Below are 26,975 nucleotides of genomic sequence, written 5' to 3'. Positions count from 1 at the left end.
GGGCCCACTCTGTGTATTTCTGGGCACACCCTACAACAAACAAATGGAGCTGGGTGTTGGGGCCGGAGAGATAGTACAACAGGTTGGGCATTTGTCTTGCGGCCAACCTGGATTTGATCCCTGGCATCCTATATGGTCCCCCTAAACCCCACCAAGAGTAATTCCTAGTGCAGAGCCAGGAATAACCCCTAAGCATAGCTGGGTGTGACCCCAAAAGCACCCTTCCCCCACCCCCAAAAAAGGAACTAGGCGTTATTACCCAATTAAGCAGCAGCTGTTCCAGAGACTTTGTGTGAGTCATTTGCCTTGGTCTGAATCTTACTCCTAAAAAAACGGAAAGGGGAGGGAGGGTGGTCTCAAATAGAACCCACCAGGCTTAGAAGACATCTTGGGCCCATCAAAATAGTTTGTTGTGACATGGACTCTGTTTCGCAGTGGCAGTGTAGGAGGAAGGCCACCCTGCTGCTTTGGATGGTGTCCTGCCACCTGTCGAAGGTCCAGGGGTGGGCCTCGAAGAGGAGCAGGCCAAGACAGCGTGGCCCCCTGCTGGCTGCTAGAGCTGACGGGACGCGCCCCTGTGAGCGGAGCTCTGTACCGTGCCTGCTTCAGATATGCGGCACTTGGAGAAATTGAGGCTGTCGGCCTTCCACCTTGGCTGGCCTGGTGCTTCCAAAGATGCCCCCGTCCTCCTTTCCACTGAACGGGAAGTGCCGTGAGCTGCGGCTACTGGCTGTGAGCCAGAGGGTCCTTCGGGTGCTGACACCAGCAGGATGAGGGCTGTGGGTGAGAGGGGAGCCCGGCAGGCCGCTCCCATGACTACTCTGCTCACCCCTAGATTTAGACCAGGCTTTCTCAACCTTTGTCCGACCGTGGCCTCCCTCCCACTGACTTCCTGTGGCCTCCTGCTTGGCCCCCCCTCATTGGTTGGCCTAGACGGACTCCCTAGTCTCATGCCATAGCCCCGCATTGAAAAGATTCTCACCGGGGTCCACCCGGGAATCTTCTGGGGGCCTGCAGGAGGGCTGTCTGACTCCCGGTTGAGAAAGGTTGATCCAGACAGGCCCTTTTGCAAGATTCCCTGCAAGCACGATTTCGGAGGAGCATGTGAGCTCTGCGTCTTGCACCCGCGACCTCCTCCCTTACTCGTGAGTCTGGAGCTTGGTAACTGCTGAGTGTAGGATGGAGAATGGGAAGTTCGTCAGCCTACCTCCCTCTGGTCTCCTGGTCCGATCTCAGGATACCCTACATTGGAGACTTCCTGTGTTTCGCTCCGTCTCGCATCTGCTCTCTTTAGGTGGTCTCTGCTGTTGAGCCCGACGTGAGGCTGTGTGTGTGGGGGGAGGGGGTTGATGGTGAGGCTGTGTGTGTGAGGGGAGGGGGTTGACGGTGAGGCCGTGTGTGTGGCAGGGAGGGGGTTGACGGTGAGCTGCTCAGTTCCGAGAGACCTTTCCCGGCACTGCCTGGCGCACCACTCCAGCTTCAGCTCCCTGCGGGCATCTTATGATCTTCGCTTCTTCCTGGGGCTTCAGGGACTCTCTCCTGGGGACCCCCCACCCCACGCCCACCTCCACGGATGCAAAGGGCTTTCCTGCAGTGCTCACCCTAAACCTGAGGCCCCCACCCGTTGGGACCCAAGTGTAGGCTTCTTAAACTCTTCCGCTCATGACCGTTTCTTGCCTAGGAAATTGGTTTTGTTTGCCTGGGTGTATAGGTATATAAGACAGATGTACAAATCACACATGGACTGAAAATGCATCATAAATTTGTTTTAAAACAGACTGAGGGTGGGGGGAGTTGGGTCACACCCAGTAATGCTCAGGGGCTATTCCTGGCTCTGTGCTCAGGAGTGACCCCGGGTTGAGGAACTGTGTGTTGTGGAGAATCGAGCAGGGCTTGGCCACATGCAAGGCAGGCACCATGGGATCTGTAGTGTCTCTCACTGGTTACTTAAAGCAAAATGGAGGGGCTGGAGCATTAGCACAGCGGGTAGGGCGTTTACCTTGCATGTGGCCGACCCAGGTTCAATTCCCAGCATCCCATATGGTTCCCTGAGCACTGCCAGGAGTGATACCTGAGTGCAGAGCCAGGAGCAACCCCTGTGCATCACCAGGTATGACCCAAAAAGCCTCCCCCCCAAAAAGACCCACAAAATTTAGAAAAGTTATTTGGTTGGGGGGAAGCAGAGAGATATTTCAGTGGGTAAAATACTTGCTTTGCATATGACTGATCCAAGTTCAACCCCCAGCACTCCATGTGACAGAGTCAGGACTAAGCCGTGAGTACTGCCAGATGTGACCCCTCTAAACAACAACCACCACAATAAGAAGCTACGCAAGCTTGCTCTCAGGCCTGTGTACCTTATTTTGGGGTGGGGAGCTGGAATTTGGGCACACTTCGTGGTGCTCAGGGCTTCCTCCTGGCTCTGCACTCAGGAGTCACCCTCCTGGCGGGACTTGGGTCGGCCGAGTGCAGGGCAAGTGCTCTACCCACTGTACCGTCTCTCTGGCCCACAGTCCCATCACTCATGCACATCCTCAGGGGGGTCACACAGTTGTGGTTGGGTACCCGGCTGGGGACAGATGTAGGGAGGAGCTGGGAGCGGGCTGGCGCTCTCACGGGATGCACCTCTCGAGAAGCAGGGAAACAGGTGGTGGAAAGACTATGGGGGCCACTGTTTCCGGTCAGCTGCTGTGGCTTTGCATACTGGGCACAGACCTGCCTCCAAGGCTGTGTGTCCTATGGGCCAGCTCGGGGACTCGCAGGATCCCACGGCCCCAGGGCTGGGTGCCCAGGTGGGAGGAGCCCCCTGCCAGAGGTGGTGTGAAGAGAGACCAGCATGGGCCAGTGGTGTAGACCAACTGGGTGGTTTGATGTCTCAAGGGAGAAATACAAGAAATCAGGATGAGGGCCTCCGTCTTCCCTTGGGGATTGAGAGCAAGCCCTGGGGATGTCTGTGTCTTCCCTCGTGGTGAGAGGGACCCCCGGGCCCCCACTCCAGTTCTCGGTCTCCTGAGCTTTGCAGGCCAGGACGGCCTTGGTGGGCCTAGGGACCCCAGCCCAGAAGCTCACTTGCCCCTCATGTTCTGGGAATCAAATCTGAGGCTCCCTCAGGAGAGAGTCCTGTCTTCCAGCTTCATACTCAGTGTCTTCCCTTCAGCAGTCAGTGACAGGTCAGTGTGACCAAGCTTGGGAGAAGCCCGTGGGCAGTGGGACAGACAGTGGGACAGACAGTGGAGAGGTCAAGAATCAGAGACCTGTGTTCTCCCTTTAGCACTCTCTCTTTCTCTCTCTTTCACTTTCTCCCTTTCACTTTCTCACGTTCTCTCTTTTGCTCTCTCTTTCACTCTTTTTTTTTCTTTTTGGGTCACACCCGGCGATGCACAGGGGTTACTCCTGGCTCTGCACTCAGGAATTACTCCTGGCAGTGCTCGGGGGACCATATGGGATGCTGGGAATTGAACCCGGGTCGGCCACATGCAAGGCAAATGCCCTACCCGCTGTGCTATCACTCCAGCCCCTCCCTCTTCCACTCTTTCTTTTTCACTCTCTTCCTCTTTCACCCTTTCTCTTTCTCTCTCTTTCTTCGCTCTCTCCTCTCTTGATTTTTTTTAGGCTCTGCCTGAGAGTACTCAGTGGCTACTCTTGCCTCAGTGCTTAGACTGCTCCTGGCTCAGTGCTCCTGGCTACCAGCACGTGCTACAGCTGGCTGAGCTGTCTCCCACCCCACCATCATGCTTAAGTCTCTTCGGCTCCAGAGCTTTATCCCATCTTGCCTCCGTTTCACCTCTGATAACCAGGCGGGAACAGAGGACAAGCCTGGAGCTTTGGACCCCTAATAGCCTAACGCCCACCCACCCTGATGTTACTTGGATCATTTTCTGTATTTTTATGTCTTCATTTTTGCTACACTGAGAGTTGAACCAGGGACTCACGTGGCAGCCAGGCGTTCCACTGCTGAGCTACACCCCCAGCTCACGTAGTTGGGTTTTACATTTCTTGGGCTGGAGAGACATTATAGGGGCTTAGGAATATTCCTGGCATGAGGCTGAGCCTCAGTTTGAGCCCTGGCACCATATGGTCCCCTGAGCACAGAGCCAGGAGTACTCCCAGAACCACAGGAGGTAGCCCAACCCTTCCTCCACCTGCTCCCCAAAGGTGCTTTCCCAGCATGAGGCCGACCCTGACTCAGTCCCCAACACCCATGGGTCCCTGAGCACAGAGCTAGGAGTGGCCCCCAGCACCACTGGGGTGTAGCCAAGAAATAGCCAAGAAATACATAAAGAAAGTAAAGCCCCTCCCTCACTAGATTATAAAACTCCTTGAAGGCAGATATATCCTGGCATTTCCTAAATACCGGGTGGATCCTTTGCCCACAGCCAGTGCTCTAAGAACTGCTTGAGTGATGGTTTATGCTTGGACATAGACCGGAAGAGACCTCGGCTGGGCCTTTACCGGATGACTACTCCAGGGCTGAGAACCACCTGTGACCCTCCGGGAGTGACAGATGGATGGGTGGGAATAACTCGAACAGAGTGGTCAGTGGCGGGGCAGCTGAGTGGGGTGAGGGTCTGGGGAGAAGGCAGGCGGCGGCCGTGCCTGCAGTCCCCTTCTCCTGCAGTGGGGCCCGGAGACAGAGGACTTAGCTCCCGTCAGGCTCGGAATGGGAAGCTTAGCCCGGTTTCCGCCTTGGCGTAGGACACCTGGAGAAGATCTCGGAGGAGCTCCTCAGAACTCAAGGCATTTCTGACCTGGGAGACGCCCAGGTTGCCTTATCTCTGCTGTGAATGGAGTTTGAACTCGGGGGCAAGATAAGAGATCTTTCCACTTGCTGCACTCCCCAAAGCTGAGTGCCTGTGTGCATTTTTTAATAGCCAGTTCACATCTGTGGATCGACTCACAGATTCTGCTGTTTTGCGCATTTGTTATTGCCTTCCTGTGCTGCCTTATCGCCAGTCTGCATGTGCCCGATTTGTGGACGCATTCAAGGCAGTTCCTTGTGTGTACTGCTTAGGCAGTTAACTCACAGAGAGATGTTTGTAAATTGCTCAGTTGTTTACACGACAGAGCCTGGCTTTTCATGAGTGTAAAGTGGTGACAACTTTTGGCTTCTGTCTCTTACTGAATTTAAATTCTTGGGGGTGGGGCTGGAGTGATAGCACAGCGGGTAGGGTGTTTGCTTTGCATGCGGCCGACCCAGGTTCGATTCCCAGAATCCCATATGGTCCCCTGAGCACCGCCAGGAGTAATTCCTGAGTGCATGAGCCAGGAGTAACCCCTGTGCATCGCCAGGTGTGACCCAAGAAAGCAAAAAAATAAATAAATAAATTCTTGGGGGTTATTTGGTGTCGTACTTTCTCCCTAGCTGATTTCTCAACTGTGGGTTAATATAATCAGTCATATCCAAAATAACAATTAAAAATAATTTTTTTATTTGGGTCATTCGTGGTGGTCCTCAGACCAGTCAGTTCTAAGGATCAAATCTGGGCCTTTTGCCCACAGATTATGTGCTTTAACCCTTTGAGCTCTCTCCTCAGCCCCAAGTGAATAGATTTACTTCCTGTAGAGATGAGAATCTAAAGAACTATTACTTATTGGTTTGAAGTGAAAAAAGAGCTACCTTGCATTGAGTACACCAACTCTAATTATTTTATTTTAAAATTAAGATTATTAGGGCATGGGGCTGAAGCAATAGCACAGCGGGTAGGGCGTTTGCCTTGCACGCGGCCGACTTGGGTTCGATTCCCAGCATCCCATATGGTCCCCTGAGCACCGCCAGGGGTGATTCCTGAGTGCAGAGTCAGGAGTAACCCCTGTCCATTGCGGGTGTGGCCCAAAAAAAAGCAAAAAAAAAAAAAAGATTATTGGGGCAGGACAATAGATAGTACAGCGGGTAGGGCATCCGCCTTGCATGTGCCCAACCCGGGTTTCATCCCTGGCACCCCACATCCCTGAGCACCTCAGTGCAGAGCTAAGAGTAACCCCTGGGCATTGCTGGGTATAGCCCCTAAACAATAAAATAAAGATTATTAGTCTAGATAACATGGTTGTAATAGTGTTAATTTGTTATTGTTTTGGATTTGGGGCCACGCCAGGTGGTGCTCAGGGGCTACCAGGATCACTCCTGGCAGTGGTGCTCAGGGGACCATTTGCAGTGCTGGGATTTAAACCAGGGTTGCAGCATTTACAGCTATCTGCTAGGCAAGCACTTTAAGCTCTGTACTATCTCTCTCTGCTATTGATATACAAAGTTGCTATGTATCCCGTCCCACAGGACTTGGTCAACGTGGGTAGCCAGCCGGGAGAGGGTGCGCAAGTGAAAAAGAGACAGACAGACAGACAGACACACAAGAATGAGACGGACACACGAAGAATGGGAGCAAGCTCCAATTTTATTTCTCCTACGCTAGTCTTTTATAATTGATTCTATGAGGAAATGGGCAGAATGGGAGAATAGCAAAGAATGCAAACGTTTAACGAGACTGGATGTGGGCCCTGATGATGGCAGTTTCCCTGGGCATTGTTCTGCAACCTTTCCCAAGAAGCAGTTGTTCCTTAGTGACAGGTCAGTTTGTGCTGACATATTGGCTCCTGGCAGCTATGCTTCCCTGCCCCCCTCCCACCAAAGTGCCCGATCCCACTCCTACCCCCACTGCCCAGTAATCTGATTACTGAGTTTTGTGATCCCAAACCAAGGGTTTGTCATTGTTCTACACTAGTTCCTTCTTTTGTTTTTCTATATTCCCTAGATTTATGGGTCATCTGGTATTTGTTCTTCTCCTTTGGACTCATTTCACTCAGTCTGATGTCCTCCACTTCCATCTGCATCGTAGCATACGATTTAAAATTTTTACTGGGGCCCGAGTAATGGGGTGTCTAATGTAATGGCCTGAGTAGTGAGTGACCCCAGTGCAGTGCTTCATGGTTCTGTGTACTTTGTGGTTTAGTAAAGGTTTTGTTGTGATCCACCGGTTTCCCAGGCAGTCTTACCAGCACAGCGAATAGGGTGGCATTCTATACGGCCCCCTGAGTACCGCCAGGAGTCAGTAATTCTGAGTGCAGAGCTAGGAGTAACTCCTGAGCATCGCCAGGTATGACCTCCCCAAAAGCCTCCCCGCCCCCCCCCATAAAATAAAATGAAAACATGAATTTTTATTATTGTCACTGTGATTTACAGTGCTGGTAGTGGCAGGGTTTTATGCCTACAGTGTTCCAGCACCACACCCCCTGCGTCCCTTCCCTCCACCACTGTCTCAGGGGCTCTCACCCCTATTCCCCATCATGGCAAGCTCAGTTCTACAGACCAAGTCACAGATTCTGTTGCTTTGCACCAGTCATTCATCCCTTACTGTGCTTCTCTGTACCCCACATATGAGAAATATGAGAAGGATCACTGGGTGTGTCCCTCTCCTCCGGGCTGGCTTCTCTCAGCATGACTCCCATGTAACTGTTTTCCATAGATACTGATGGTGGAGTGTGGTGAGGAATGTGTCACGGTTGAGTGTCACTCAAAGCAAGATCTCTTGAGCAAGGAAACAGTTCCTGTTTGGGCTTTATTATCTTTTTGTTTGTTTGAGGGCCATACCCAGGGGTGCTCAGGACTTCCTCCTGGCTCTGTGCTCAGGGAGCACTCCTGGTGAGGCTTGGAAGACCACGGGGGTGGGGGTGGGGGTGGGGGCGGGGATTGAACTTGGGATGGCTGCTTTCAAGGCAAGTGCCGTCAACCCAGTGCTGTCTGTCTGGCCCGTCCCCACTTGAGTTTTAAAAAAGGACCAAAGCTGGGGACTTGGGCATCTCTCTTGCCTCTCGGGTTTCGTTAATGTTGTACTGACAGTCCCTGGCTGTTAACTGTCATCCATTGTCTCCATCCTCTGTAGCTTGGAATTGCGATTGGGTTTTTGGTCCCTCCTGTTCTGGTGCCCAATATCGATGACCAAGAACAACTTGCCTACCACATCAGCGTCATGTTCTACATCATAGGAGGTGTGGCCACTCTGCTTTTCATCCTTGTCATCATCGGTAAGGCCATTCGTAGACTGATTCGGGCTGGGGGGAGGCGAGATAGGAGCAGGGAGACTGAAAGGTGGGCTGAGTTTCACCTGGGTGGAACCCCGACAGTGTGTTCCTGGGACGTACAGAAATGGGGTGTCTAGTGGCCTGAGTAGTGAATGATGGTTCAGTGCTTGATGGTTCTGTGTACTTTGTGGCTTAGTAGAGGTTTTGTTGTGATCCACCAGTTTCCCAGGCAGTCTTACCAGAATCAATGCAGAGATAACTGTATTGAGCGCCCTCAAGGGCTTAGGCTATTGCAGGGACTATGAGCAGCATGTCTGGTCTCAACAACCCCAATCCTCAACAACCCCCAGGGAAGATACTGTTATCCATGTATTTCATGATCAGTGTATTTCATCTAACATAGCAGAAGAGGAGACTTAGGGAGAGTTAAAGCAACTGAACAAGATTTAAACCCAGAGAGATGCTCTCGGAGGCAAGGCACTTACTTGCCTTGCATGCAGCCATGCCAATTGCAACCCTGGTTTGAATTTCTGGTGCCACATATGGTCCTCTGAGTACAGTCAGGTGTCCCTTCTGAGCACAGAGCCAGGAGTAACCTCTGTCCAAACCTCTCCCACCCCAAACAAAGAAAATATTTTTCAAAATAAAAGATTAAATAGTAAGTGGCAGAGACTGGAGTCTAACCTAGGCTTGTTTAACTATAAATTTCTGAAATGAGACAAAAATAAAACTTACCCACAAATTCTAAAATCTTGTTGATTCACCCGAGAATACCTGGGGAGCTTGTTTCTGATGCTTTAAACATTTTTTAAAGTTATATATATATATACTCATAATGGAAAACCCAAGAACATGCTAAAAATATATAAAGAATGACCACTAATTTAGCCTCGTACCTGTCAATCCCAAACACCAACTTCTGATACCTGCAATGAATGTTTTATATGCATGTACATTTAGTCATTGAGCTCTTTGGCTAATATAATCTTGTAGCTTCTTTTCAATCATCTGAGTGGTGTTACATGGGCTGAGTAATTCAGAAACAGCCAAGTAGAGGTTTACATACAGAGTTTGTCATCCGTCGAAAGGTTAAGCAACTTTCTGCCTAAGACCTGAATGTTCCACCTTCCGTGTTAAAGGTTCGTTCCTGTCTGCTGGCCTCCCCCCCACCCCCCAGTTTTTTTTCTTCTAGTTTTTAGTGACTCTTTATTATTATTATTACTTTTTTTGGGGGGGGGTCACACCCAGCGATGCTCAGGGGTTACTCCTGGCTCTGCACTCAGGAATCACTCCTGGCGGTGCTTGGGGGATCATATGGGATGCCAGGGATTGAACTTGGGTCAGCCGCCTGCAAGGCAAATGCCCTCCCTGCTGCCCTATCGCTCTGGCCCACCACGCCAAACAGTTTTATAAACCGGTGCCTCATGCCTCTGCTCTCTCATGGAACTGTGTCCCCAGGCTCTATACTGAGAAAGGGCTGCTAGAGAGTTTCTTAAAGCTGGCAGGACCCCTGGACAGATGCTCAGTGTGTCTGGAAGATGAGAAGGTGGGCCACTCTGGAGGATGAGGAACAGGTCCACCAGGAGTCCTCTTGCTTACTCAGTCAGACCTCAGAGTTTCATACTGTATTGCCCCCTGCTCCAAATTCTTGTTTGTGAGAGAGGAGGGTCTGGTTCTCTCTGGTTGAAATTTTGGCGGTGCAAGAGAATTCTACAGCTTGGCATTCTGTTACCAAGCACAGACAATAGCTAATGAAGTAAAAAAAATGAGCAGGCTTATCTGAATCCTGGTTTGTGGACCTGGCAGCCAGAGAGAGGAATGCCCTTTCCAAGAGGAATGCCCGGCTCTCCTTTCCTGGTGGAAGGGGAGGGGAACGGGAACGCGAAACAATGGGTGAGAGATTCCCAACTCCAGGAATCTGGGATGTTTCCCAGGACGATTTCCGGAGGAGGAAGAGTCAGAGCTCTGGAGGAGCGGCTGGAGGGTTTTCTGGGTAAGAGGCCCCCTTTGATCTGCCTGGAGAGCCAAGCTTATTTCCAGAACTTCCGCCGCCGACGGGAGACAATCTCCTTAGCTTTCAAGAGCACCCTCCTGGGTTCGGGGAGAGGCCTGATGGTGTTTGCTTGGATCTCCCCAGGGGACACACAGCTGGTCAAACAGCTGGTTAAACTGGTCTCCCCCCCACCCCCATTTCCCAGACATACCTCAGACCCCTGGATGGCAGTCAAGGTGGTTTGGTGCTCACAGCGTCAGTTGTGCCACGCTGGGCTTGGTGCAGTGCCCTCACAGGCTCATGTTGGTCTTCTCATCTCAGGCAGACAGATGTTCGATCTTTCAGACTCTGAGACGCTAGGAATGGGTTCTAAGTTTCTCCAGTAGAAGGCACTCCCTTGGACTAACTCAGGTAATGGCCGTTGACGGCCATGTGCTTGGCTCTGGGCTAAGCAACCTGACCCTCCCCGCCAGGAGATGCTAATGGAGCTCAGGAATCCCAGAGCTTTGATTCTCATTTCCATCCTGCCCTTGGGTGACAGAGACACCGACACCCCCACCCCTGCTCCCTGTGCTCTGGGACTGTTCCTTGCTGATATTTGTGGGGTTCCTTGGTCTTTAAACACTGGCTGGGGGTTGGGGGAGAGACAGGGATTGCAACCTTCAGAGGCAACTGGGAAAAAATAATCATGGGCAGGAGTGAGTCTGCGGCAGATAAGGTGCTTGCCTTGCATGTGGCCAGCCCAAGTTCCATTCCCGGCATCCCATATGATCCCGTGAGCACTGTTTGGAGTGCTCCCTGAGCACAGAGATAGGAGTAAGCCCTGAGCATCACTAGGCATGGCCCCTTCAAAACAAAATGACAACCAAAAAAAAGAGGGGTGAATAAGAGAAAAAAAAATCAAAGAATCACTCACCTAATTACAGACCCTGAGAAGTGGCTTTGAGAGGAAACTATCAAGGATTTAATTGAATTCAGATTTCCTGTTGGAATATTAGCTTCTTTTCCAATGATGGAGCCAGCTCTGCTCACGAGTCAGTTCTGGGGAGGCTGGCTGTGGGCATGCTCTGTGATATCTGTTTCTGTCCTTTCAGTGTTCAAGGAGAAGCCGAAATATCCCCCCAGCAGGGCACAGTCCATGAGCTATGCCTTGGCCTCCCCAGATGATTCGTACCTAAGTGCCATCGTCCGACTCTTCAAGAACCTCAACTTTGTGCTGCTTGTCATCACCTACGGTAAAGAGTGTCCTTGAACTGGTGGGGTGTGAGACTAGGGTCCGGATCCGTCTATTTCCTAAACCCAAATGTGCATGTGACGTTGTTGTTTAGGGTCAAAGACCCAGAAGAGCAGTGGGGCCTGTGTAAGTTCTGGAGAGTTCACCCAGGAAACTCTTCCTTTCTCATGTCAAGTCCTCTGGGAATTGCCTGCTGATCTCCCAAGCCTCGTATCAGTAACACAGCTGTAAAACGTTACAGTTGACTTTTCCTCTCTTCCTTGCTGTTTCTGAAGCATCTTGATTCTTACAAAAAAAAAAAACACCCAAACCATTTCCGGGGTCATGCATCCAGCTCAGCACCAGAGCATTGTATGAGTAGGGTCCTTGATCTATCCTTGGAGCATCACAACACACACACACACACACACACACACCCCTCTTCCAGCCTGTCTTCCCACCAAACTGCTGACTTACAAGTCTACAACTGTGGAACAATCATGGTCAGTAATCTTATTAAAAAAAGAAAGAGAGAGAAGAGACTGGTTTGTCATGAGTTACATTTAGTGAAAACCCTGTTGGCTGTCATCTTATGGTTTCTATAGGTTCACAGGCAATCATAAACAATGTTTATGATGTTCCAAGTCTTTCCATATCTGATTTGATTTCATGCCTACCACATATATATGAACATAGGTTCTATCCTGTGATGTAACCATGAGGAAACAAATTCAGAAAGATTAGGGTTTTCTGTGCCCAGGAATTACTCCTGACAGTGATCGGTGGACCACATGGGTTGCTGGGGATTGCACCTGTGTCAGCCATGTGCAAGACAAACGCTCCCCCCCATTGTACTATGGCTCCAATCCCCAAGATCACATACTTTTGAGCAGCAGAGCCAGAATTCAGATGAAGGCTTGTTTCCAAGACCTGCACCATTCGAGCCTGCCCCATAGTTGCCCTTCTTCCTTCTTGAATTGCGCCAGGCTTTTATTATGGGCTTATCAGTGTCTTTTATCTCCTGCAGAATGATTGCCCACTGTGGCATTGATAAGAGATGGCACCATCACAGGCACAGGCATCCGAGCCAGGTGCCTCTCTGGAGCTTTTCCAGATGACCTTCAGGTCTTTAAGGTCATGTCCCCATTTCTCACTGTCTCCAGTTTCTCAGTTGCACATAGATCTCTGACTTTACCTACAGCGTGAAAACAAGCTCTCTAATACTTTACATGTCCAGCTGAAGAAGATGTGAGTTTCCTGTCTCCGGGAGGGGGTCACCAGTGTTGGGGTCCACCGTCCCTGGTGGGAAATTGTGGGTGAAGCTGTAGGTGAGCAGTGAAGCCAGACTCATGGGTGTAAGGACTTCCGCTTCCTCCTCAAGTTCAGTCTCTTGATACATTGACTTTTATCCTCCATAAATATCTGACAAGAGTATTTTGGGATTTTAGGGCAGATGCATGCTTAATAAGCTTTTGTATGGTGGTAATTATGGGGCCATGGGGCCACAGTCTCTCTTGGCAGAGCCTGTGGCTTTCAGTGTTAGGAGGCAGTGGGTGGTGGGGGTCAGGTGACCATGTCATAAAAGCAAAAAACAAAACTCCAAAGTGCCAGGAATAGTGCTGTGGCTCTTCCTTGAGTATCTCAGCTCTAGGCCTAAGAAACTCCGTCTTCCTCTGATTTGGTTTCTTTTGGCCACTCTGGGTGATGCCCTGGGGCTACTCCTGGTTGGTGCCTAAAGGGGGTCGTCCCTCCTGTGAGTGCTCAGGGGTCATGTCCATGTGGTGTTGAGTGAACCTGGTGGGCCCGCTGTATGCAAAACCACCCCAGCCCTTTGAGCTCTCTCCCTGGCCGCTCTCCTTCCCTCTTGCAGGGATGGTTGCTTCTATGTGTATAATCTAGCCGAGTGATTCCAACCCTGTCCTTCTGCTCACTCTTATCTCTTTGGTTAAATGATAACACAGGAAATAAGCAGAGATGCATTTCTGGAACGGTAGAGTGAGGACCTTAGATAATCTGTTCTTCTGTAAAGCAATTAGAACACTGGTGAACGTTGTCAAAAGCAGAGCCTTCAGAACTTTCAGTCACAGGCTTGCAGTCATCGAAGAGATATACTGTCAAAAGGAATGACTGGAACTGGAGTGACAGTACAGCAGGGAGGGCGTTTGCCCTGCATGCAGCCAACCTGGATTTGATCCCCAGCATCCCTTATGGTCCCTTATGGTCCTTGAGCACCACCAGGAGTGATTCTTGAGTGAAGAACTAGGAGTAATCTCTAGTTATATACCACCGGGTATGGCCCCAAAAGCCAACAAAACAAAACAAAACAAAACAACAAAAAGGAATGACTATTTGTGAAAACAGTGAGCTTTATACTTGCACTTGCCCAATTCTGATCTCCCCTCTCGTAGATCTGTGAGAGGTTTGACAACCTGCAGCCCCACAGACATGTTGCTGTGAAGCAAACAACCTTCCTCACAGCCACGGGAACTGGGCGAACTGCAGCCTCTGGGCATAGAGATGGTATAGGAGGTAAGGCACTGCCTTGCATGCGCCTGCTTTGGCCAACCCTGGTTTGATCCCAGTCTTGCATATAGTTCCCCTGAGTGTTGTCCAGGCTTACTTCTGAGCACAGAACCAGGAATAACCCCTGAACACCTATAGGTATTGCCCCAAACTTCAAGTCCCATTTCCCATTCACTCCCCCACAAAAAAGCTTCTCCTTCACAAGAGAGGGGAAAAGCAGTTTAGACTCCGTCCAGGAGTCTCCCTTCTAGGACACTGTCAGACAGATCTGGCAGGTCCCTGGGAGACTCTCAGCCATGGGACTTGCTTTCATATGGCCTGATGTGACACTTACTCAGTAATAAGAACCCTATTTCCAGCACATTTGTTGAAAACTATCAGTGGCACTCTTGAATGTACTAATTCAAGGCAAACAAGAGGCTGCCTGAAAAATATCAAAATGGTTAGAGAAATAGTCCCGGAGCCTCGGCCAGGACTGATTCCTTAGTGCAGAGCCAGGAGTAACTCCTGAGCTAGGTTTGACCCCTCAAACAAAAACACCACCAAAAAAAAAAAGGCAGCAATAGTAAGAAGTGCCAGGGAGAAAGAAGGATCTTATTTCCATCATTGGCATTGTATTTAAAATACCCATTAAAGGGCTGAAGTGATAGCACAGTGGGTAGGGCATTTGCCTTGCACGTGGCTGACCCGGGTTCGATTCCCAGCATCCCTTATGGTCCCCTGAGCACTGCCAGGGGTAGTTCCTGAGTGCAGAGCCAGGAATAACCCCTGTGCATTGCTGGGAGTGACCCAAAAATAAAAATAAATAATAAAATATCCATTAAAAAAAGTTTTTTTTGGGGGGGCATACCTGGCCATGTTCAGGGCTTACTCCTGATTCTGTGCTCAGGGATGACTCCTAGCAAGCCTGGGGACCATATGGGATACCAAGGATTGAACCTGGGTCGGCCACGTGCAAGCCAAACACCCTACCTCCTGTATAATCACTGTAGCCCCCCCAAAGGTCCAGTTTTTATGATTCTATAAATAGGAAAGCACAGCTCACCATCCTAGATCATAAAATTTGCTATAATAAATATATTCAAAGACTCAAAGGATACCATGTTTGGACAATGAAAGAAAAATAAAAGGTTATGCTGTAAAGAGAGAATATCATTAAAAACAGAAATATAAAAAGAGCCAGCTGGGAAATTTGAAGTTGAAAAGTGCAATCACTGAGGCCAGAGAGACAGAACAGTGGGCAGGGTGCCTGCCCCGCACTTGGCCATTCTGGGTGTAATCACTGATATCCCACTTGATACCCTGAGCACTGACAGGAGTGACCGTTGAGCACAGGGCCAGGAGTAAGCCCTGAGCATAGCTGGGTGTGCCCCCCACCAAAAAGTTTTTAAAAATACAATTACTGTATCACTGTCATCTCGTTGTTCATCAATTTGCTTGAGCGGGCACCAGTAACGTCTCCGTTGTGAGACTTGTTACTGTTTTTGGCATATCGAATATGCCACGGGTAGCTTGCCAGGCTCTGCCATGTGGGCGAGATACTCTCAGTAGCTTGCTGGGCAATCAGAGAGGGGCGGAGGAATTGAACCTGGGTTGGCTTCGTGCTAGGCAAACGCTGTACCCACTGTGCTATCGCTAATTTTATTTAATTATTTGCTTTTTGGTCACACCTGGTGATGCTCAGGGGCTACTCCTGGCTCTGCACTCAGGAATTACCCCTGGCGGTGCTCAGGGGACCATATGGGATGCTGGGAACTGAACCCGGGTCGGCCCCGTGCAAGGCAGACACCCTACCCGCCGTGCTATCACTCCAGTCCTGCTATCGCTAATTTTAAAAATTATGAATGTTCAACACCAGATCTGATCAATCAGAAGAAAGAGCCTGTGAACTTGAAGGCAGGCTGAAGAACAGAGAAAGAAGAATGAAGCACAATTAACAGAATGTCATGGAATTTACTAACTTGCATAATGAGAGCTTAGAAGGGGAGGAAAGGGCAGAAGTAAATTGTCAATTAATTTGAGATCAGATTAATTGGAGAAAAATTCCATTCTGAGCCTCTAGAAACCATTTTACTTTGTTATGTCTAGATATATTTTATTAGCATTTTCCTCCAAGGCTAGGATTAGCCTTCTGGGGAGTCACATGAATGTGGATGTCTGTACATATTTCATTCTGGCCCAAGAACCGAGAGAGGCCTTCTGTCCTGAGTAGCAAAGTCCTTGGTGACAGGCCTCTTTTCCAGGAAGGAAATGGTTCTTAGGCTTAATCACAGGTATGAATCAAGTAGTCCAGGGCCATTACTGTGTCACACAGTGTGTTAAGGGCCATGTATGGATCATCTCCTGTTGTCTTCAGAACATTCCTTGACAGAGGTGGGACCATAGTCATTATTATTTTGGCGGGGGGGGAAATCACACCAATCGATGCTCAGGGGTTACTCCTAGCTCTGCATTCAGGAATTACTTCTGGTGATGCTTGGGGGATCACAAGGGATGCCAGGAATTGAATTTAGGTCATCCATGTGCAAGGCAAATGCCCTACTGCTGTACTATTACTCAAGCCCCTGGGATCCTAATTCTTTTTAAATTTAATTTAATTTTTATAAAGTAGTCATAATATCTAATTACATTAATATTTTATTTTATTTTTTTTTGCTTTTTGGGTCACACCTGGTAATGCACAGGACTTACTCCTGTCTCTGCACTCAGGAATTACTCCTGTCGGTGCTCGGGGGACCATATGGGATGCTGGGAATCGAACCCGGGTTGGCTGCGTGCAAGGCAAACTCCCTACCCGATGTGCTATCGCTCCAGCCCCTACATTTAATATTTGAACACCAACCCCACCACCATTACACCTTCCCATTACCATATTTTGTATGTTTCCATCCCTAACCCCAGCCCCTACCTCAAAGCAGAACCGAAATAATTTATTTTCTGTTGTTTGTTATGAATAAACTGCTGAAAATGCTCCAAAAAACTTTACTTAGAGGAGAGGATGTGAAGATTGTTGTATTTCACCCAGGGGCTGTTAAGCCTTTCTATATGAGATTGCTAATAAGTTGTTAAGGGTTCAGCCGGGACTACGCACAAACCCAGACTCCCAGAGATGATTTTCATGGCCGAGAGTTGAACAGCTAGCAAGCAGCGGAGCTTAGATGCCACCTTTGTATATCCATGCCATGGCTCATCTCCTCACCACTGTCCCATTTGCCTCTCCATGCGGAAAGGAATCCTTAGTGCTGCTTCCCTGCCTGGTGAACTTAGGGGGACATGTCCTGTCTCACATTTTGTCCTCCAAAAATCAGTTGCCAAGGGGTTGCTCTCTTCGAAGCAAGTTGGATCTAGTTCTAGAGATTTTGGAACTGACCTTCACTGACCAGCCATTTTTTGGGCTGGAGCGATAGCACAGCGGTATGGCGTTCGCCTATCACGTGACCGACCCGTGTTCGATTCCTCAGCCCCTCTCGGAGAGCCCGGCAAGCTACCAAGAGTATCGCGCCCGCACAGCAGAGCCTGGCAAGCTACCCGTGGCATATTGGATATGCCAAAAACAATAACAATAAGTCTCACAATGAGAGATGTTACTGGTGCCCGCTCGAACAAATCGATTGAGCAACGGGATGACAGTGACAATGACAGTGAATGGGGGGTTAATATGCCCTTTGATATGCCCTAATATGCCCCTCAGTGTGCCCCTTGAGAGCTCATAGATTATACATAAAGATGGTGTTGAGCCCTCAGGTTTCTCTGCATTTTCCTAATGTTCTTTGCTTCAAATTTTAAAAGGCAGGAGCTGGAGCAATGGTATAATGGCTAGGGTATTTGCCTTGCATGTGACTGACCCAGGTTCATCCCTGGCAAGGAGTAGATTCCCGAGTATAGAGCAGGGGTAACCCCTAGCACTGCTGGGCCTGGGCCAGGACCTCCATGATTGTATGCTTTAAAATCCTCTGCATTGGGGCTGGAGCAATAGCACAGCGGATAGGGCGTTTGCCTTGCACACGGCCAACCCGGGTTCGATTCCCAGCATCCCATATGGTCCCCTGAGCACCGCCAGGAGTGCAGAGCCAGGAGTAACCCCTGTGCATTGCCGAGTGTGACCCAGAAAGCAAAAAATAAGTAAATAAAATAAAATAAAATCCTCTGCAATCCTTCCAGTATTGCTCCTCCTCATGACATTTTTCAGCTGGATTATAAGGAGGGAAATGGCTCATACCTTTTATATAGTACAGATGGTGTTTTTATTTTATTTTAAAATTTAGAAAATTATAACCACTATTATTGGTATTTGGGCCATGTTGATGATGCTCAGAAGTTACCCAGGCTAGGCATTCAGTGATCACCCCGTCGGTGCTCAGGGGACCATATGGGATGCCAGGGATCTAATCTGGGTCGGCTGCATGCAAGGCAAGTGTCCAGTCCCCTATCCTATTGCTTCAGCCTCACGTGGTGTTTTTATTGTCCTCTGATTTGTATCTGAAGAGTATGTCGCTGGAAGCCAGGCAGATGATGGCACTTCATGGCCACACTTGCTGGACATGGGTGATGATGTTTTGGAGTTAGAACCTTTAATATGGACTGGGAAGTTGAGAGCTGGCATGCGTGGAAGGGAAAGTGGGACTTTCGGTGTCAGCTTTGCCATTTACTTAGAGCAGTGCTTTTACCTCTCCTGTGCCCACAGTTTGTTTCTCTCTACCCTCTTAATAACTTCTCAAATTGAACTTAAAACTTCTAGGGTAACTATGCCTAAAATCCCTGCATGCATACATGTGGCCTGCACCTCAGAAAACTTGCTGCTTTCTCATCCCCTCTCCTTACTCTGAGGTAGCTTTCACCAAGGTAGACAGTAGTTCTTATGCAGCTGAACTGCACCAGATGTGTTGGGTATTGGATTGATTGGTTGTCTATGTGGTTCTCCAAGCTACGGGACCTATGGTTCATTTGGTTTTTCCTGACATGCTTTTTTTTTTTTTTTTTTTTTTGCTTTTTGGTTTTTGGGGTCAAACCCGGCGATGCTCAGGGGTTACTCCTGGCTCTGCACTCAGGAATCACTCCTGGTAGTGCTCGGGGGACATCCCTAATGGGATGCTGGGGCCCGAACCCGGGTCAGCCGGGTGCAAGGCAGATGCCCTGCCCACTGTACTATCACTTCGGTCTCCCCGAAGTGCTTCTGACCCCACCGTTAGGCAAGTTTGAGAGAGAATAAGAGAAATGCAGCTAAATGTGAGTTTCATTATGCTATAAATTGCTAAATTCATTATGTTATACTATACACACGTGTATACTATACCACCTTACACATTATACTGTACACATGTCTCAAATCAGATACATAATTTTGCTAAAAATTATTCACATCTGAAAATTAGATTTGACCTGGAAGATTTTCATTTCTGTCTTTGTTTGTTTGTTTGTTTGTTTTCATTGAAATTTTGGACCACACCTAGGGGTGCTCAGGGCTTATTCCTGGCTCTGCAGTCAGAGGTCACTCCTGGCTGTGCTCTGGGGACTGTATGTGGTGCCAGGGATCTGAGCAGGAGCAGCAAGGAATGCAAGACTAGCGCCTCAGTCCTGGGCTATCTTTTCGGCTCTGGGACTCTGCATTTAACCAGCAGCCCCATGTGACCATGGTTTGCAGGGGGGTTGAGATCCCCTACTGTGAGTGCTGTGGGTCAGCACCGTTTCTTTCATCCCAGCCTTGCGCAATCTGGGAGCTGGCGGTCTTCGTGTTTTATTTTATTTGCTGTACCAGGAACTGTCCCCAGGACCTGATATACTCGAGGCCCACGCTCTGCTTCTGAGCCATATTCCTCGCCTGCGTCTGTTTTCCCCCACCTTGGCCATTACCAATAAATAAGGCCACTCAGACCCCACGTCCTGCCACCACTGCCGTGTAAGCTTGTCTACCAGCTTGTTCCAGAGACTCATAACCAAATCTCGAGAGGGATCAATTAGATGCCAGAGTTTCTTGGATATTTGGTCCTGGCTGATTTTCTTTGACTGAAATATTTTTTGATAATTCTGTTAGCTATTTATTTTATTTTATTTTGCTTTTTGGGTCACACCCAGTGATGCTCAGGGGTTACTCCTGGCTTTGCACTCAGGAATTACTCCTGGCGGTGCTCGGGGGACCATATGGGATGCCGGGGATCGAACCCGGGTCGGCCGTGTGCAAAGCAGATGCCCTACCTGCTGTGCTATCGCTCCGGCCCCTTTGTTAGCTATTTAGTGGTAACTAGCAATATAAAATCAGTTATTTTGAGGGCTGGAGCGATAGCACAGCGGGTAGGGCGTTTGCCTTGCACACAGCCGACCTGGATTCGATTCCCAGCCTCCCATATGGTCCCCTGAGCACTGCCAGGAGTAATTCCTGAGTGCAGAGCCAGAAGTAACCCCTGTGCATCGCAGGTGTGACCCAAAAAGCAAAAAAAAGAAAAAAAGTTATTTTGAGCCTGCTAAGGGGACAGGTTTTAGGGGCGGTTGAGAAATGAAAACAACAGTGGAGGGAAGGTGACAGTGGTGGTGGGATTGGTGTTAGAATGTTGAATGCCTGTGACAAATCATCAAGAGCAACTCAATGAAATAGGGTGTTTAAGTAAAGTTGAGGGGGTGCTGGGGGAAAGGTCAATTTTATTCTCAATGGATTTAAGAAACTCCCAGAAACATTGTATGACTGAAACTCAATCATGAACAACTTTGTAACTGTATATCTCACAGTAATTTAATAAGAAAGAAAGAAAAAGAGAGAGAAAGAAAGGAAGGAAGAAAGAAAGAAAAGAAAGAAAGAAAGAAAGAAAGAAAGAAAGAAAGAAAGAAAGAAAGAAAGAAAGAAAAGAAAGAAAGAAAAAGAAAAAGAAAAAGATTTCGGTAGTGCCTGCTCCCTGGAAGGCGCTGGCATGTGGAACCTCCTAGTTTCAGCATCCGGGGCTCCAGGAAAGGGGTATTTCAAGTCAGAAATTATCTTTGCACCCTTTCTTTGAAACCTTCAGCTCTCAAGAGTCAGAAAGCAGACAGCTCCAGAGCTCATCATGACGCCTCCGTTTCCACCCCGTGGGGCATAGTCCTCATTTCACTGCTCTCGGCTCTCAGTGCTGCCTGTGGTTGAAGCAGTGGGAGCCGGAGATGCAGTTGCCCTCTTGCTGGGTGTGGTGCTCAGTGTTGCAGGCATCTGCGCTTGCTCGGGCGTCTGTGCACCCAAGAGAAACGAACAGATAGGACTTTGGAGGGCCTCCTGGAACAAACCTTGCTCCAAAATCCTTCATGCCCTAGAAGTTAAAAGTGAGCCTTGGTGTCTAAAGGTTTCCAAGAAACAGTAAATAGGGTCATTTGACAATTCTAATTGTTTCCTTAGAAATGGGAACACATTGTTACCGGTTAAATGGGCAGGGGATTTTTTTTCCTCCCACATCAAATACTGCACTAGTAAAATGCAGCCTTTAATTTGTATTTGCTAGGTAGAAGGTGAGTCGAAAATGTAACATCACTGAAATTTACATAGGAAGTATTTCATAGTTTCAAGATTTTTAAAGCAAGTAACATAGGAAGAAGGAAATTTGCCTAGATTCCTAGAAAATAACCACATATCTGTTATAATCTCTGCCTCCTGAATTCTTGGAGTCTTTTCTCCATAATTTTATTAAGTGTTTTCTTTTTTATTTTCCAAGTTAATACTGTGTTTAGATATCAAATACACTCGGTGAAAAATTTAAAGTTACTTAAATATATGGAGGGAGGGGGTAAGTTTAGAAAAGTGTATTCAGTGTATTAGCCAATGAAGGAGAAAAACCATCTGTTTATATTAATAGTGAAATGAAGACATTTCAAGTTAGAAAACAAACTTTTTTTGGGGGGGGTCATACCTGGCAATGCACAAGGGTTATTACTGGCTCTGCACTCAGGAATTACTCCTGGCAGTGCTCAGGGGACCATATGGGATGCTGGGAATTGAACCCAGGTTGGCCGCGTGCAAGGCAAACGCCCTACCTGCTGTGTTATTGCTCCAGCCCCAGAAAACAAACTTTTTATTAACAGCATCTCGTGGTAAGACATACTGTATTAAATATGGGCCCATTGTCTTGTATATTAATGTGCATTGTCCGCTTCTGTTAATTTCAAGCTGTTTTTCATCTTTGTGTGGACTTTTGTATTACCTAAGTAATAAAGGGCAAGATACCTTACTTTTATTGAAAAATAGAAGGAAAGAAAAAAAGAGAGAAAGAAAGAAAGAAAGAAAGAAAGAAAGAAAGAAAGAAAGAAAGAAAGAAAGAAAGAAAGAAAGAAAGAGGGGGGCTGGAGTGATAGCATGGCAGGTAGGGCGTTTGCCTTGCACTTGGCCGACCCGGGTTCAATTCCCAGCATCCCATATAGGTCCCCCAGCACTGCCAGGAGTAGTTCCTGAGTGCAGAGCCAGGAGTAACCCCTGTGCACTGCTGAATGTGATCCAAAAAGAAAGAAAAGGAAAGAAAGAAAGAAAGAAAGAAAGAAAGAAAGAAAGAAAGAAAGAAAGAAAGAAAGAAAGAAAGAAAAGAAAGAAATTTCTAGGGCGGTAAATGGCCGATTCTGGAGCTCTCTCCCCAGAGCCCTATTTTAGCAGACGGACAGAGGAGCTTGGGAATCTGCAGTTTTCGGGGATGGGGTGAGATGGGGTTTGGGCCACACCTGGTGCTGCTCAGGGCTTACTCTGATTGTGTGCTCAGGGATCACTCTTGGCGGTACTCGGAGAACCGTATGTGGTAGCGGGGATGGAACCTGAGTCAGCCCGTGCAAGGTGAATGCCCTACCTGTTGCATCATCTCTCTACTCCCCCTCCCCGCCCTCAAAGAATCTGCAACTTCAGCTCAAAGGCCTGGGGTGCTGCAGGTGCCCTTCTGATGAGTTTTTGAAAATCTGGGCCTGACAAAGAGAAAGAAGCTCAGGGGAGCTGTGTCTCTTTTGGCCTCCGCAGGCGCATGGGGAATGTAGACCTGGGACTGGCAGGTCTTCCCTGCATTCTTGCAGCCCCCAAATTTGGCCCTGATGTGACCTGGGCATTGCTGAAGTGACTGTATTCCTCTGAGGACCACTCCGGGGGGGACCGCACATTCCTTGCCCGCCTGCTGGTGGGCGGTGGATCTTATGCTGGTGAGCTTCGCCATGCTGCCAACACCTTTTCCGGACCTGGAGAGGGGCCCCTCCCTTAGGATGGGTCCCCGAAACCATCCCCACGCTCCTAACTCTCTTAGCTGCACCCCGAGGAATCAGCTTGGGCCTCCACGGTGGACCCCTGCTCTCCCCTCCACCCCGCCTTGGCTGGAAGGAGGTGTCCTCGCTGGCATGGAGGGGTACCAGGGGGACCTCAGACTTGAACCCTGGCAGATTTTTCTGAAAGGTTTGTTTGCACACAGGTTGCCAGCCTCCCCTCAGGCTCCTGCAGAGGTCCGGCTGAGAGGGGGTCAGGAATTTGCATTTCTCACTGCTCTCAGGTTATGCTGGTAGATCCCCGTCCAGTTTTACCAAACCAGCCAGCCCCCACCTCCCACGCAGGAAATGGCCCAGCCAAGGTCATGAAAGCCGTGTTGGGGGTGGCTGTCTTCTTCCCCCCAGGCTGCCAGCGTAGTTTCTCTCTTTCCCCTGGATTCTGCACCCCACCCCCCCCTTCTATTCCATTAGGGCTTCCAAGTAGGGACAGATGTGCCCACTGAGGCTGAACGTGGCTCAGTGTCCCTTGTCCCCTTTGCTACTGTGCAGGGTGGAGGCTGGCTGAGAGCAGCTTCTGAGCTGCCCACATGCCCTCCCCCTCGTCCTCCCCAGGAATGCCTCGTCTCCAGTCTCCATTCAGACCCTCTCAAGGGCGGAATAGAATTTGTAAGTGGCTGGGTGTGTGTATAAAGGTTAACCTGGGGTGAGAGTTGTGTAAGAAGGTACGGAGAGCCTCAAAGTCCCCGGGGCCATCCGCCTGCCTGTTGTTAGGACACTGGGTGACATTTTTCTCCTGACCCCCCCGCTGTGGCAGTGAGCCCAGCCTGGTTGCATCTAACCCAAGGTCACCTGCTTGTGGAGACTGGGATCCTGAGCGGGGTCTGCGGGGAGGGGGGGGGGTGGGATCCTGCAGAGCAGAGCAGGCAGGACTGAGGACTCTTGGGTCCAGGGATCCCACCAGCCCCACGGCGGCTCTCTGCGGTGCTGACACTGGGCCTGGCCCGGCAGCTGCTGTCCCTCCCCTGGCATCCTACTCCTCTGGGAACCCCGTACAACAGGCAAGGCTGCTGCTGCTGCTGGGAACAGTCTCTGGTGACAGACAGGGCCCCGAGGGATGCGGTGTCTGTTGAATCTGGGAGAAAGCCATTCTTGGGCTGTCCTGAGAGGCCAGTCCTGTATGAGACCAGGGCTGTGGAGCCATTCCGAGTCATCATGGCATCTCAAGGGTGCTCAAACGGGTGGCCACAGACTACTTTCCTTGCACTGGGGACATCCCCTTCTTCCAGGGGTCCTTCTGGGTGCTTTTTGGGGGCAGCCCAGAGGGTGGGGCTCTAGTCAGGGCTTAGGAGGATGTAGATTCCCACCTGGGAGTAAGAACTTTCCAGAGCCCATCTTCCTGGGCCTAAAGGGGATTGGAGGGCAATGGTGTGCTCTTTGAAAGGGTTCAGGCAAGGCAGGAAGACAAGGCAGACAAGAAGAATGGATACAATGAAGAGTGGAATTGTATCTGCCCGTCTTTTCAGTTGTATACATTGTAACATTGTAAACATTGTAAACATTGACGCTTCTTGTGGTTGTGGAGGATTCCTTGGAGGAGAAACCTCCGGGTAGTTTCCTGTCTCCTGGCATATTCTTCTCTGCTCATGGCAGTGAGGGGTGATTGGTGCTTTCTGACCTCCCGCCCCTTGCCGGAACTGTCAGTCAGCAGAGGTCCCCGCAGCCAGCAGACCCTAACACCCTATTTCTCCCTCTCTCCTGCAGGTCTGAATACCGGTGTGTTTTATGCCTTATCCACTCTGCTGAACCGTGTGGTGATCGCACACTTCCCGGTAAGGGGGCTCCCGAAGCGTGCCGGGCCGGAGAGGAGGTGATTGCTGAGTCTCGTAGTAGCAGAAGCTAGTGGGGCAGCTGACTCTGAGCTCCCACTTCTGCCACCCCCAGTTCTAGCTGCCGTGGTACTACTAGAGGAATGCTCCTGGGATCTGAAGGGAGATGGTGTGGGGTCTCACCCCCGCCCCCCCCCCCCTCGGCTCTGATGGGGCTGAGCTGTGTGACAGGCTGGTTCTGTCTCTGAGCTTCTGCTGTCTTTTCTGTAAGTGAGGCGGAATTCGGGACTGATTCTAAGCCAGGCTGCAAGAGCAATAATGTGCTTTGGCCTTAGCAGGGTGTGTAGCCACACAATAGGTAGATGTCCATCCATATAGATTTACGTGGCAAAATGTGGGTCAGGTTTAATTTTGAATTATTAGTAGCTTGATGAACAGTTTTAAAAAACGTTGGGGGGCGGGACTGGGGTGGGGACAGAGCAATAGTAAAGCAGGTAGGGCATTTGCCTTGCATGTGGCTGGCCTAGGTTCAATCCCTGGCATCCTACGTGGTCCCTTGAGCACAACCAGTATTGATTTCTGAGTGCTGAGTCAGAAGTAACCCCTGAGCATTGCTGGGTGTGGCCTAAATGAAAAAAAAAATGGTTTAGGAGCAAGTACTACAGCAGGAAGGGCTCTTGCCTTACATGCAGCTGATCTGGGTTTGATTCCTAACCCCATCTGGAATGATCACTGAGCACAGAGACAGGAGTAAACCCTGAACATCACTGAGTATGACCCAGTAACAAAACAAAAACCAAAAATCCCCACACAAATAAAAAAATGTTTCCAGGGCCCTAGAGATAGTACAGCGGGCAGGGCTCTTGCTTTGCATGTGGCCAGTCCCCAGTTTGATCCCTGGCACCTCATGGTCACCTGAGCACTGCCAGTAGTGACCCCGCCCCCCGTCCCCCCCACTATGGTTCCCCAAACAAATAATAACAGTAACAATAACAATAGCAACAACAAAAGCCTGAAAACGTCCTTACTGGGCCGGAGATGCGGCTCCAGCTGCAGAGCACCCGAGCATCTTCCTTGTGAGCGCAAGGCCCTGGGTTCCACTCCTGGCACCCCCCCCCCCCTCCGTCTCTTGCTCCCAGCTCCATTGGCTGGGCTCCAGGTGGCTCTTGAGCACTGCCAGGAATTGCCCACCCTTCCCAAATGAGTTTTCAGAATGAGTGAGGGCTAGATGGGGCGATAGGAGGGGCGTCTGGAGTTCCAGGCCCCACCCTCTGAGTGTGCAGGGCTCTCAGTATTTCAGGCCCAAGTCCTGACTCTGCGCCTCGTAGATGCCTTCAGAACTTGGGCTCATAGGTGATGCTTACAGGGCCTCACTGGAGGAAAATACTGACTCTGGGTGCTGGAGGGATAGTGCAGAGGGTCCGGTTACTTGCCCCTGCATACGGCCGACCCAGGTTCGATCCCTGATATGGTCTCCGAGCCCTGCCAGGAGCGATCCCTGAGCACCAAGCCTAGAGTAAGCCTTGAGCATATCTGAGTTGGGAGGGGGGAGGGGCACCCTCTCCCCTCCCAAAACAATACTGATTCCTGGGGAAGAGGGAAAAATAAGAGGCATTCGGTGAATGCTGGCACAAAATTCCTGGCATGGTGCTTGGCTCCTAATTAAACACACAGGACAATGGATGTGCTACTTTACTGTAGGGCTGGACAGAGTATACAGTGGGTATGGTCCCCTGGGCCCTGTGAGGAGTGATGGGTGTGGCCCAAAAACCAAACCCAAAGAAAACAAATTCCTAAGTGTGGAATATGTGGAATATTTTTAGTTTCTTCATCTGTGAAGTGAGATCAGTGATAAAAGAGATCAAAGAGGGGCTAGAGTGATAGCACAATGGGTAAGGCATTTGCCTTCCATGCAGCCGACCTGGGTTCGATTCCCAGCATCCCATATGGTCCCCTGAGCACTGCCAGGGGTAATTCCTGAGTGCAGAGCCAGGAATGATAGGGATCATTTGCATCACTGGGTGTGACCCAAAAAGAAAAAAAAAAAGAGATCAAAGAAAAGGTGACCATAAGGATCAAATCTGGTTTAAATGTATACCTGAATTATAAAGGGACGTGAAATTTTTGAAAGTGAAGGACACATTCATTATACTGATATGGTAATCATGTCATGCATGTGCTTATATGTATAATACAGAGAAAAATATTGTTATATTAAAATTTACAT

The 26,975-nt window shown here is 49.5% G+C and overlaps 1 protein-coding gene across 1 annotated transcript in view; it reads left to right on the top strand.

Annotated features, from left to right (window-relative positions):
• The window catches only part of FLVCR2 (FLVCR heme transporter 2), a 63,104-nt gene that overhangs the window by 22,408 nt on the left and 13,721 nt on the right, over positions 1-26,975 (top strand). Inside the window, exons 2-4 of the mRNA XM_055132019.1 lie at positions 7,875-8,016; positions 11,101-11,241; positions 24,684-24,751. Of these exons, the coding sequence (XP_054987994.1) occupies positions 7,875-8,016; positions 11,101-11,241; positions 24,684-24,751 (351 nt within the window). The remainder of the gene's footprint in view (positions 1-7,874; positions 8,017-11,100; positions 11,242-24,683; positions 24,752-26,975) is intronic.

Source organism: Sorex araneus, chromosome 3, assembly GCF_027595985.1.
Source record: "Sorex araneus isolate mSorAra2 chromosome 3, mSorAra2.pri, whole genome shotgun sequence".
NCBI lineage: Eukaryota > Metazoa > Chordata > Mammalia > Eulipotyphla > Soricidae > Sorex > Sorex araneus.
This window is presented reverse-complemented; position numbering and strand designations above follow the sequence as displayed.